This window comes from Volvox carteri, assembly GCF_000143455.1.
Source record: "Volvox carteri f. nagariensis unplaced genomic scaffold VOLCAscaffold_86, whole genome shotgun sequence".
In the NCBI taxonomy this organism is placed as follows: Eukaryota; Viridiplantae; Chlorophyta; class Chlorophyceae; order Chlamydomonadales; family Volvocaceae; genus Volvox; species Volvox carteri.
In genome coordinates, this window is record NW_003307629.1 from 433,734 (window position 1) to 446,873 (window position 13,140).

The 13,140-nt window shown below is 55.8% G+C and overlaps 2 protein-coding genes across 2 annotated transcripts in view; one reads left to right on the plus strand and one right to left on the minus strand.

The window, feature by feature from the left end:
- Positions 1-326, plus strand: part of VOLCADRAFT_108001 (uncharacterized protein) — a gene marked incomplete at both ends in the record, with an annotated part of 4,063 nt that extends 3,737 nt beyond the window's left edge. The window contains one exon of the mRNA XM_002958112.1: positions 132-326. Coding sequence (XP_002958158.1) covers positions 132-326 — 195 coding nt within the window. The remainder of the gene's footprint in view (positions 1-131) is intronic.
- A 5,305-nt stretch (positions 327-5,631) lies between these two features.
- Positions 5,632-10,100, minus strand: VOLCADRAFT_99384 (uncharacterized protein; the record flags this gene model as incomplete). The annotated part of the gene is made up of 10 exons (XM_002958132.1): positions 5,632-5,865; positions 6,135-6,267; positions 6,671-6,867; positions 7,129-7,743; positions 8,047-8,445; positions 8,774-8,784; positions 9,059-9,238; positions 9,388-9,498; positions 9,610-9,737; positions 10,069-10,100. 10 exons carry the CDS (start codon positions 10,098-10,100, stop codon positions 5,632-5,634), a joined length of 2,040 nt encoding a protein of 679 aa, XP_002958178.1.
- Between the last annotated feature and the right edge of the window lie 3,040 nt (positions 10,101-13,140).

The window sequence follows — 13,140 nt, forward strand, 5'->3', positions numbered from 1 at the left end:
GCGCCGCCGCCGCCCGCCACAGCACCGCCGACCACTCCCCTACCGCCGCCGCTGCCGCTGCTGCCGCCGCCGGCGGGCGTCGTCTCACGGGCAGCAGTAGCATTGGCTCGAATCGCCGGCAATCCCACCAGCCTCACTACTCGTCACCCCCGGCGGCGGCGGCGGGGCCGGTGCCGGCGGCGGAGGCGCGGAGGTCTTCCTCTGTCTTTGGGGAGACGTTGCCGCCGGGGGGTTCCGGGGGGGGCCGCGATGGCGACGAGTCCTTCGTGCCCCGGAAGTTCGAATTGCGAGAGGGGCTGGTTCTCGATGGTTATATGGGGCGGTAGTGTACAGGGTGGAGGCGGGGACAGTGTACGGCATGACATCTGATGTACGGTTCCGTTGGAAGCCGTTACATCGACCATAGGTAACGGGCAAATGGCAAGGATAATGGTGTCGATGATGATTATGATGATGGTGATGGTGTATGTGGGATATGAATGTCGCCGTCGCCGTTGTTATTTTATATCTGGACGGGTGTGTGTGTGCGTGAGGGTGTGAGAATGTGCCGAAGCTATCCTAGTCGCACTGCTGACGTGTCTTTCGGGCAGGCAGGAGGGAGAGATGGCGCCTCCTGAACACATAACGTTTTCAGCTGTCACGCTGCCATTGTTTAGAATGATAGTACGGCACGGAATATGCTGTATGGAGAAGAGCACATGGCAGGTGTGTGTGCGTGTGCATATGTATGTACGTATGTATGTATGTATGTTACAGGGTGGTTAAGCTTCACCAGCGGCCCCCTTTCCCGAGGCAGTTCCTCCCCTGCTAGAGGGGCACTCCCCTGCGAGAGGGGCACCCTAATCCATTCACCCCATCCGACTTCAGAATGTATTCGTTGGGTTCGGCAACTCACCACCAGCATCCAACCAAATCTAGCGGATCAACGGCGCCTCAACTTAGTTCCTGGTCAGCTCGCAAGTTGATATTATCACGTCCTATATCGTCCATGTGATGGGGGGCCACCTCCCATTTCATCACCCCTCATATCCGAGGGGTCGGCAGGCGGATTTGAACCCGGACGCTCCTATGACTTAGATTACACTCTATGACTTAGAAGAACACAGACAGGTGCATGACCTATAGAACAGATCCTGTTCAAGTACGGTCTCCTATGTATGTATGTATGTATGTATGTCGGGAGGTTTAATGCTTGCGGCCTTGTGGGTCACGTGTCCGGTGGTTCGGTGGTTGACACACAGGGGTGCAGGTGAAACGTCGCCAGCCCTGGAGGCAACCGGGAGCCTTAAACTGGGGTCACCGCTGCTACTGCTAATGCTACTACTGCTAATGCTGTTGCTGCTAATGCTGTTGCTACTATTGCTACTGACGCTGCTAATGCTGTTGCTGCTACTGCTGCGATATGTATGTGAAAGGCTGAGTGATGTCAACAGCCAATGTGTAGTCAACCAATACTCGACAGGTAGGTAGGGCCAGTGGTCCCGGATAGGGCAGTGGGGAGCTCCTACTAGGCTTTAATGATGATGATGATGATGATGATGATGATGATGATGATGATGATGATGATGATGATGATGATGATGATGATGATGAGGCTCGTGGATAGCGGTGGATACTGGATAGGTTAGGATGGCGGCTGCAGCAGGAGGAGGAGGAGGAGGAGGAGGGAGTGAGACATTTGTTCCAGAAGTTGCCAATGCAGCGTGTTCATCTGTCTACCTGTATGTCCATCTGTCCAACCGTGAGGCAGGTTGGCTCCGAACAGCAGCAGCAGTAGCAGGCGGCGGCGGCGGAGGAGGCGGAGGGCTTTGACGCGCATTGTGCTTGTATTGGGAGAGGTGGAAGCGAGGCAGAAGCCTGGGAGGAGAGGGAAAGAGAGAGAATGTGTGAGAGAGAGCCGGGGGAAGGTGTCCGCGTGTGCCTGTTGGTATGTGTTTGTGTCTATTGTGAAGCATGCATGCAGGGTTGCGTGCGCGCGCGCGTGTTTGTGGGGGAGAGAGAAAAGAGAGCGAGAGAGCGGTGCAATGTCAACATCATGATGGGGGTAATGGTGTCTCTTCAAGAGACCAAGTTGGTGCTATAAGATCCTCTTGATGTGTGGTAGCGATGGTGGGTGATGCTATACACGCAGCAAAACATATTCATTCCCGAACAACAAGGACAGAACAGAGGGGGTTATTGTGACTCCTTCGTAACTACTTGGGGAGACAAGGGACTCAAGGCCGAGTCTGGCGGGCGGGCGGGCGGGCACTGGGGGGCACTGGGGGGGCAGACGGCGGTGCGTAGTTTGAATGGGGGTGACATGCTACTGCGATTGCTACAGCTGCTGCTGTGAGACCGGGTGTGACTTGTAGTTGTGCTTGCGTAACGAGCTAGAGGAGCTGGTAACACGTGCTAACATATTAGCGATATGTCACACAAACCGCTGGAAGGGGGGAAAGGGGTATGTGTGACAGTGGTAAAGAAAGGGCTGTAAGAGGAGATTTGGAAAAAATACAGTTGGGGACCTGTCATATAAGTATATGTGCTGGATGACATATGGTAAGGAGGAGTAATAATGCCCCCTTGAGTTACAAGTTCTCCCCCTCTTTCAACACGAAACACATGCTTCTCACAGCACAATTCTCACACCCGATATACAGATCTATCTATCTATCTAGATGCGCAGCATCATCAACAGGATTGTTGGCATCGAGTACAACAGTTCGTACGTATAGGAGAACGACAGCAGGATGTACAATGTACGAATCAGTCTTGCATGTACCTGCTGTATGGCCCACTCGATCTTAAGGAGCTATTGTTATGTCTTTCAGTTGACGAGAGGCTCTTCAGAAGCGTCGTTTCTCTTTAGGCTATCTCCTGTTGCACTAAAAGTTGCTCTCAGCTCACACACTACCAGCCCCAGTATATCAGTAAAAATCAGCTCATTAATTATCAAACGAATATGATGTCCAGCAGCAGCGCCATCCCGATTGATATTATCATCCGCAGTGACATGTGATGTCATGCAACATCAAGTTGCACGAGTTGGTGTACATGTACTGCCGTACAAGGCCCACCAGGGAACCTGCAACCCGCTGGTCGTCACACATACATACCTACCTACCTTGTATCATGAGACCTTTGCACATTGGCAAATACCTTGGGCGCCAACGTGCGTCAACATCCCCGATACTTCTCGCCCCCTCCTTCATATAGTCAGCCGCCTTGTAGCGCAAAACCGCCTCATAGATTCTACAAAGGCCATCGCCCCATCCCCATCCCCATCAGCCTCACCATGGAGCCGGGCATGGCAAGGGTATGTTGCAGTCAGACTGTCGGAAGGCCGTTTGGTGGCTGGATTAGCGCTTTTCCCAGCCGCAGCTGCTGTGCAGCTGCATCCTTTGGGCAGTGGGCAGCTAGACACCCCAGCTGCCCATTCACAGCTCTTAAAAGTAGAGCAAATCTTTGAGGCACCGCCCATAATGATATCCATGGATAACGTATTTCAAAAGAATGCTTATCATCCTTTTCCCAGAACTGACTCAAATCTTTGATTACTAGTGAAGGGGAAAACACATGGCTTTGCAAATATCGTTGGAAAAACCGGTTTTACAGGTTTTCCAACGATATTTGCATGGGACGCTGGCAGGCCGTACGGCCCGTAGGTACTTAGGAGGATAGAAGATCGACATGGCTTTTTGCAGACTGTCTTTTCCCCAATCTTGCCTAATCCTGGAGTATCCGTCTACCTTCGGTATCTGCTTCAATTGTCGGTACTTCGTCTTACCCTACGGTTCTGTTGATACTTGGGAGACTTCCCCGGGTTGCGATATGTGCGTTGCTGGCAGATGGGCAACGGAAAATTGCGATGATCTGAATCAGGGGCAGGAAGTGGCGAGGAGGAGGAGGAGGAGGATGCATGAGTGAGAGCAGTGGATGGGCACATGCCGCGTTCCTCACCCGCCTGTGCCCCTCCTCTTTCAAACCCTTGGCGGTGGTGGCCGTGGTGGCGGTGGTGATAACGGTGACCGTCAGCTGCCCCTGTCGCGCCCCGTGCCGCTGCGTGGCGCATTGCGGTACCGCCCCAGGTCGGATTTAGGCATGCAGGCTAAGGCGCGGTGCGACTGGCGGTGTGACCGGTCAGGAATCTGTGAGTTGGAAAATTGGGGGCTATCACAGGGATTAGAGATTGAGTTGCTCATGAGAGTGGATAGCTGAGGGGGCGTGTGGGATTTACGATGAACCGGCTTATATCCGATCTGAGCTCAAGCTGGGGCCACGTGCTTTACGGGTACAGGTGCGCAACATTTAGCGGAAAGCTCGGCAAGGGGTCTAGGCAAAGCAGTTGGGGCCCATGCTGCCCACCTTGAAGCATATATACTACGGGTGGATCCCGAGGGACGTAGATCGGGGGTTTCATGGCCGTACATATGTGTGTCTGTATGTGTTATGATCTTCAAGCTGATGAGGTGGACAGATGTGCCCTAAGATCTGCGGTTGGGCACGTGCAAGACATGCCAGGATCCCCATGCGAAGGCTTAGGGCCACCTAGGGCATCTTGAGCGCTTCCATGCTTGCGCCTGCACATTAATCGGTCGCAGGAAAGGCTCAACCACGGTCTTAAGGCTAAAGTTGTTCACTCTTACAGTTGTACCCGCATGGATTGGCCCCACGGCTGGGAGCGGGTTAGGGACAATGAGTGCAAGAAAAAAACGGTTAACCCCCTTTTGGGTTTTCCATGTACCTTCTCAATGCGTCAGATACTAGTTGGTACTACCATGAACAAAGTCCCATTCCGGAACTGCGCCATACCTCTGGCGGGAGATCTATATCTTTATGCGATAGACATCCAACGAAGCTACACCCTACCTGCTATAAGCGTCCCAGGAAGCTACCGCCTACTTTCCCTCCTTTATTGGTCCTCAAACAAAAGCAACCCTGCAAAAGTCGAACGCAGTGGAAGTACACACGAACGCCCGAGCATCGTACGCCATCGCTGCCTGCGCCACACATCATGTGCCATATCCTGCATGAACGTTAATCAACTCGTCGCTCACAGCCCGACCCTGCCACATAGCAATGTAAGGCGCGCGATATCTAAAGAACACCTCTTGCACTGCGTATCTCACTCCACACATGGGGGCGCTGCCGTTGGATACATCGCACTGCGTCTAAATATTCGCACTTGAAGATGGGGGTCGGCAGCACTATGAAAGCCTCACCGTGCCGGACGCAGCCACACCGTGCATATACTTTGCTCAATGTACAATCTACGTTTGCGCCAGCGCCGTTAAGATATACAATACGCAAACTGCGGCCACAAAGAACATCTAAACCACCTGCAGCACACCCATGCTCTCGGCTTGCTACTCCTGCTTCCACTTGCTTCGTGGACGGGATTGGATAGGTCTCTCTGCCCATTGTAATATCTTCAGTGCATGCTCCACCTACCAAATCCGTATGGGCATCTGAACTTCATGGTTGCATCCTCGCGGAAGGGTAAAGCACCAACATTCGCCATTATGCTCATCGGGTGGTTCGCTGATTTGTGGCAATGCCCCCGGCAATGCTATGGCTCACTGTCAGTTGCCCAGATGGCTGCAAGGGCCGATAACAACCCGCATGTCGAGGCACAGCGCTGGCTTTCCTTCAATGCAAATTCACCCAGCCCAGGTTGCCCGCCCTGTTGCCCGTCACCTGCCCCGCGATGGCACCGTGAAGGCGAGGGCAATTGCACCGGGGTCTGCCTCGGAAACGGAGGTCATGGTCGCGGCACTCCGGGCAAGATTGAGAGTACGGGCAAGCGGCAGGGGCAGGAGCAGGCGCCTGAGGAAAGGGCGCTGCGCCGGCTCCAGCGGATGTTGCAGCGGTAGACGTGATGGCCTGGACGACAAGCGGGAGCAATAGCGTTATTGTTTCGACACGGTAGACATGTTAAGGCACGGCACTGTGTCCCTGGAAGGTTTCAGGTTCAAGTGCGGGTTGAATTTCCTCGAACACTATCACACACAGTTAAGGGATATTGCACAAAACACAAGGGGCGTTAGGCTTCGCTAAAAGCAGTGAATGTCATGCAAAAGCACCCCGTACATCAGCTTAGGGCGTTTCTAAAATGGGGCCCAATGCGAGGATGTAACAGCTGGCCGGCTTACCCCAATGCCGCCGCTTTTTGTGCCGGAGTCTGTTGCAGTGCCAGCAGCGGAGGCAGCCCGTGCGGCCGCGGCGCCAGTCAGCACCCGCTTGCGTGCGGTGCCATCGGTATTGGTGCACTTCCAGTACGACGGCCTGCACGAGCAACAGGATGCAATGCCGAGTAAGGTGGAAACGTCAGGCCCGGGAGTGCTGCCACACATAAGGAATTTAGGTAAGTTGTTATGCGCCGGAATCAATTTATCCACACCAGGCTGATCAGGCTAGCGTGGAAGGCATATTCCAAGTTCGGTAGCATCCACATCCGAAGCGAGTCAGATGATGAAGGTAAGCAGGAGTACAAAATTGCAGGCACTTGAGGCCCAATGGCCCTTCACCACCCTAAGCAAACACCCTGCACATTTAGGTTTGCCTAAATACCGCCTTGCCCTTGCGCGGGATGCACAGTCCGCAGCTATACATTCATCACCCCTAATGCGCGCCTGCAGCCACTCTCAACGTCAACAATAACACCTTGGGGCAGCGGTTGAGTTCTCACCGAAAGCCGTCCAGCTGGCAGTCGCAGTAGATGCACGTGGCGCTGAGCGGGTTGCACATGATCATGTTGCCGCATGTAATGCACGTGCTCTCCTTCGCATCGTACAACACGCGACCCGTGTCCTTGGTGCGCTTTAAACCGTCAGGGGCAGAAGGATCAGGCAGCGGCCGCGCACGCTCGCCGGCAGTGTCCCATGGCTGGCCGTCAGCGTCCGGCACAGTAACGTGCGCCGTGGCATGAGCAGGGCAAAGTACACAAGTGTGAGGAAAGGGGCGGTTGGCAGCGGTGACGGCTGGCATAACTCAGCCTTAAAGGTATAACTTAGCGACGAGAAAAGATGCGTGACGTTGCACAGCAAGTCGCCACCTCAACCTCCAGATGTAGCAGGGCCCAACTAATGGCGAGCAATTAAAGCACAGGTGCCCCTCACCGCTCCAACCATCCCATCCCTCTGTCACCTGTTCCTTGCCACAGTGGCCGCAAAACAGCCGAATAGTGGCGGCGCCCGGCACCGGCTTGGCGTCCAGCGCCACGCGCGCAAGCGCCCGCTCCAGCTCCGCCACCACGTCCTTGCGTGAGCGGCGCGCCACGCCGCTGCTGGACTTGCTGCTCCGCGCGCCAGCAGACTTGCGACCAACCTTCCGTTTAGTTCCTGCACCACGGCTGCTACGCCTGGCCGACGTGCCCTCCTCGTTATCACCATCCTCCTCGCTATTTTTGCTCTTACGGACCTGGCCCTGCTCCATATGATCTTCATCAGAACTGGAGACGGTCTCGGGCTCCCCGCTGGGCGTAGCGGTGCTGTCACCCAAGGCACTGCCGTCCAACTGTGAGTCGGTGTTGCTGGGCGACGGGCCGGTGCCGGTGTCGGAGCCGCTGCACAGGGTTGCTAGCTCTATAAGCGGTGGGCCGGGCCTGCGGCCAATAACGGCTGCAGAGGCCGCTGCAGAGCCGTCGCCGGTTGCAATGGCAGGCCCGGAGATGAGTGCAGAGGTCTTGGGCGGTTGCTCCCCACTGCCGGCATGGTTGCTGCCGCTCGCTGCGCTTTCGGTAGCACCGGCCGCCTTTCCATCCTAAAACCAGGCAGGCGGGGTGCACACAAGTCCCCAGACGGGTGTTGCTAGACAGGGTAGAATTCTTGGGATGCTCATGTCGTCGTACTTGCAAACTAACCTTGCTCTACCGGCTAATTGCTGTCGCTGCTTCCCTCGCATCTGCAAAGGTCGGCATGCTAAAACAGATACGTGTCCCCCTACGTGAGCTCCTTGTGTGCAAGCGTATAATCTGTAACCATTTGCACTCCAATACAGAATTGAGTCATGAGGCAGAAGCATGCAGACACACGTCACGGTAACATGGCCGCGACAGGAACTCACCACCCGCGGGGCTGGCAGGTCGGTTGCGGCTGTGCTTCGTCGCCGTAACCTCACGTGTGCCGCTGCCACAGCGGCGGCTTTTCGCCGCGGGTCTTCCACCTGGAGATTCCAGTGCCGAGGCCGGTCATGGCGCGACGGGCTGCGGTCGCCACTGCAGCCATAGCCACGGCGATAGTCATTGCGGCCGCAGTCACGGAGGTCCCGATGATCGCCACGGCTGTAGTCCCTGGCTTGATCTCTGTCACGGTAGTCACGGCGATTGTGGTCGCGACCAGGGTAACGGTCTCGATAGTCGCGGTAGTAAGAACTGCCGTAACGGTCTCGATCGTCCCTGATGTGATCGCGGTCATTGCTGGCATATGCCGACTTGTACGGCTTGTGCTGCGAAGCAGCGTAATCCTATTGCGGTAGGGCGAGCATAAAGAGGTAGTGTGTCTGCATGACAAGCGCCGCGCGCGCACTCTGTAGATGCTTTCGGGATAGCATGGTATGGGCGTTGGGCGCTGGGATGGCGTGCTGTGACCGTTCATCGGATGGCAAGACGAAAGCCTTGCATGAGGTGAGGCCGGAAAACTCACAAGGCTTAAAAAAGATAGCCCGCCGCAAGGACAGAACACCTAGACTGCCTACCATGTCTCAGGTGGTATGACCTGTGTGACAGGAATCCTTCAATCGTGACTATCGCACGCATCCACACAATCTGTCGGTAGCACACAAACACACGCACCTCGCGACGCGCTGGGACGTCCGTTTGGCGTTGCGGTGGTGCGGGAAGCGGCTGGCAGGCGGCGCGATCCATGTAAGGCATGTTAACGTGCCGACAGGGGACCGGCGGTGGGGCAGCATACTGCGGCTGGACCGCTTGCGGCTTGATGCTTTGGCTTGGTACAGTCTGTCTACAAGGGGCATGCTTTGGAGCCACCTGGGTACTGGTGGCGGTGCGGTCTCGACTGGGAGGAAGCGTACTCCCGGCGCTGATTGGAGGTGGCGGCGGCAGCGATAGCGGATGCACTGTAAGGAGTGGCGGCGGTGGGGGAAGTGGTGGGGGCGGCGGAAGAATCTCGAGCGGTGGAGGACCCGGTGGAAGCGGTGGCATTAATGGAGATGCTGGCGGCGGGGGTGGTGGCGGGTAAGGTGGTAATGGTGGCGGCGGCGAGTAGGGCGGCAGTGGTAGAGGCGGGCAGGAAGGCAGCTGGGGGGCGGGTGGTGGTGGTGGGTTGGAAGGGTGAGGTGAATCTTGGGGCAAAGGTGCCAGGGTGCAAAGAAGGGGAGATGGGTGGATTGGCTGCGGCGGTATGGCTTGAGCTCGTGCCATGGGCGGCTGATGCTGGTGACTATTACCTGCGGCATTGACGCCGCTGGTGACCATGCTGCTACATGTTGCGGCACCAACCGCGGTATCTGACATCGCTGAAGCCGCAGTGGCAGCCGTGACTATGGCACCATTGCCACCTGCGGTCAGCGGCCATGCACTGATCGAAGGCCACCAGCCACGGTGACGGCTGGGTGTCAGGGTCCCGGTCGTGAGGCCTGCTGCTGTCGCTGGTCTGGATGGCTGCGCACCTTGCTCGCCAAATCCAGAAGACTTCGACACCTGGCGCTCCGCTTTAGCCAGATCGCTACCGGCATTTACGTTATCACTTTTGCGAACAATATTGTCGCCACCTTTGGAGGCTGCGTGCTTTGGTGAACTAGGTAGAGGAACAGTGGCCGCAGCAGCCAAGGCCGTAAAGCCAGGACAAACTGCTGGCGATCTTGTACCGACGACTGCGTTGCACGGTCGATTCCAGTTGATCGGGGGTGCGGGCCTCATACATGGTAGTGGTGTCAGAACCCGGATGTTGTAAGCGTAAGGGTGTCCCTCCCCGTATGGACGGTGCAAACTGTATTGAACATCTAGTCCAACACATAAGTCCAGGTTGGGCAGAAGAGACGGGACGACAAACGCCTGCTGGGCGAAATGAACATCTTACATCGCAAATCACTGTAACGAAAGGACCATAGTAACAGCCATAGCCTTACCCTCGAAAAAGGGATTTGATAGTAGCGGCCATCACCGAACATACTCGTGATCATCCCGCTGCAGTTTTCATAGTGCGTTATCCTTCCACTATGAATCTCGTGCTGGGGCTGCTGATACATGGCCCTCAGGAGCTCCACAATATAGGACTGTGCCCAAGGTAACAGCAGCCAAGCTGGATGTGCTTTGATACCTAAATCGCAAGCAGCTACAAACCGGTCTGTCGCCAAAATGTTTCGGGCACACGTCTTGATTCCGCCAGGAGTACTTTATCCAAATTTGTATTTGTAATTATTTTACAGTCCTGCGACGCACTCTGCGCCTTTAGGAGTTTGGCCCTAAAAGCAGGACGATTGGATCGCGAATCCATAAGTTCCGATGCCGTGCGGGTAAAGATGAAACAATATCCAAAGCTTGTATCGAATTGTTATCATGGCGAACATGGTAAATCTTGGAGCTTGTTTTATGTTTAGTTCTGGACTGTTCATCGATGCCGGGGCCCCTCCTGAGTTCTCAGGAGTATCGAAGCTGCTTAGGCTTATTGAACACGTGGATTCGAATGTCATTGGGAAGGCGCGACGCAGGGTCCCAGCGCTGCAGCCGATTGTGACCGTGGCAGAGCAACAAGACCTCCCGCCAGGCTCCGTCCCTCCCCACCGGCTCCACATCACGCTAAGCACGCGTCCTATCTCTCAGCCATCTAGTGCCGGGCGACTGCGAACAGGTGGAGGGGATTAACTGCGGATCAAAGGCATCGTGCCTTCCAAACCCGTGTGTATAACCTCGGATGTCACTTACGCAGAAGCCTCCTTCACGGCACGGCTTTCGCCAAATGCACGACAAGCCTCACGTCTTTTTGAGCGAGCGCAAGGGACGGTGGGTACCTACTAACCTTGCTGGTCGTGCCGTCCCATCTTCCATCCGCTCGCATCCACTGGGCCCTGCACTGTCGGAGACTTATCCTACCAGCACGCCTATCACGAGACCACTCACCACGTAAGGTAAGAGGGCGTCAAACCCCCTCTCTCTTCTCTCCGATCCGCCGCTGCCGCCACCCCAGGCATCCGTGGCCACTGGTCGAGCTCGGATACGTGTGGATGCCGAAACGGAAGATGGCTCCTGCGGCTGCTCTCTGGAGGCCAGCACGGCGCTTACACCAGGCCAGTCCACGCCCTTGCCACACGCCCTTGCCTAGATAAGACAAAGTTGCTCCAATGTGCCATCCCTCGCCATTTCCTTCTCGCAGCTCAGTACATTACGATGCATCTACTTTACAGCCTTTGAACCGGACTGATTTGACCAGTGCAAGGCTCCACGGCCGACGGCAGCTCGTGAAGTGCAGCTCTCCGCTTGACTGTGTGATGGGGCTGAGGTGACGAAGTTCTGTTCGGATGGCAGGACATGGCCACGCAGTTCAAGGCCCATATCATGGCGCCATATCTTGGGAGCCTGTGGGGTAGAGCTTGCATGGGTTACAATATGCTCTACCTGCAAAGGCTGTGCAGTTCTCTTTGCTCCTCAGTACCAAATACTTCCAGCTCCCACATGCCAAATCAGTGACGGCTGGTGTAAGCAACGCGACCCCTTTAGCTATCAGGGGCGCTTAGTCGCCATCCCCGAGTCCTCACGTACATGCCGCAATTTGTGTTTCCTTTCCAACAGTAAGTGGCATGAGGGGCGGGACAATAGAAGAAGAAAGGACCTCGTGCTATGGCGCTCCCTGGGCCCGTCTTATGCATGCAGGTTTGTGGTGTTCAGCGGTGCTTGGGGCAGCCAACGGAGGTTGCAGCCCCGCCTGGGGAGGCGCGATACACGTCCAGCCCTGCAGGCGCCTGGTGCTGCAAACGAGGTAGGCACGGGTTGAACCGGAGCGAAGCGCTGTGCTGCGCTTCACAGAGCCGCCGCTACTGTCCTTAGCCTCTGCTATTGTGAAGTCAAGGGTCAAGGTTCGCGTACCCAACGACATCTACAGAGCACCGCATGGCATTATAACCTTTTGGCGATGAAGAGACAGCCGCCATGTCCAGCCGTGCCATTCGATTGGCTAATGGAAAACAAGCTGTGGCGGTGGTATGAGCGGGCCTCGGGCTGCCGGGGCTGCTGAGGCGGCCGCCGGAAATGAGGGGCCGTGCTCGCACATGCTGTCCATCTCGCAGGTTTTTCCAGGACGCGGCCGCAGTGCAGCAATGGCATCTACAGGTGGGATCCGCACATGTAGCGTTTCTGCAGGCGCAATGGTAGGGCGTTTAGCCTTACGACTGACCGCTGGGGCTTCCTTTCTGGCTTTTTCGCTTTTTTCTTCATTTTGGAAGCAGTTGCTGGTGTACATCAGAGCTGCTCACATGGGCGAGTTTTATTGCCACATTGGTGTCGACACCACGCAGGCATGTGCACGCTTTAAAAGCGCCGGGCGTTAGACGGCGTCCGCATTAGAACCACTCTATTCGTCTGCATGGCTGTCGATGTTTCCCCTACTGCTCTGCTGAGTGTTACAGGCCCTTCTGAAGCTCGGAAGTCGCGGCCGGCTGGTACCGCACGTGACAGTGTCCCAAGAGGACGTGGCTGACCGCATCAACGCGGTCGTAGGTTGCAGGTACGGGGCTCGTGGATCGGGTTAGGATATCCAGGGTCCTGGGTGCGGTGTCACACCGCCCGAACCCAATCTGGTTAACATGTATCCCACCAACTTCGTACCTCGTCCCCTTGTTTTCCAAGGCTTAAGCAACTTGTGCCGACATGGGAAACAGGTGAAAGTTATGACTGCCACTGAAACGCAGGTTTGAACTCATGGCGTCCTCTGCGTATTGCAGAAGCGAGACACGGCACAACTTAATCACTGAGGCCATGGCAACAAAGTCTGAAGAGGAGACGTTCCTGCACCTGGATGGTTTAGTGCACATCCCATATGCTCAACCACATACCTTCTCATTTAATTGGAGGTGTGACAATGGTCTGAAAGGCGGGCAGACGTTAGAAGCGAGCTAAGCTCCATATACGGCATTTACGGCAATACGCGCCGAGACTAGTTTTCGTCTTTCCTCCAAATTGTTTCTTCTAAGCTTTGGTTGTTGCGG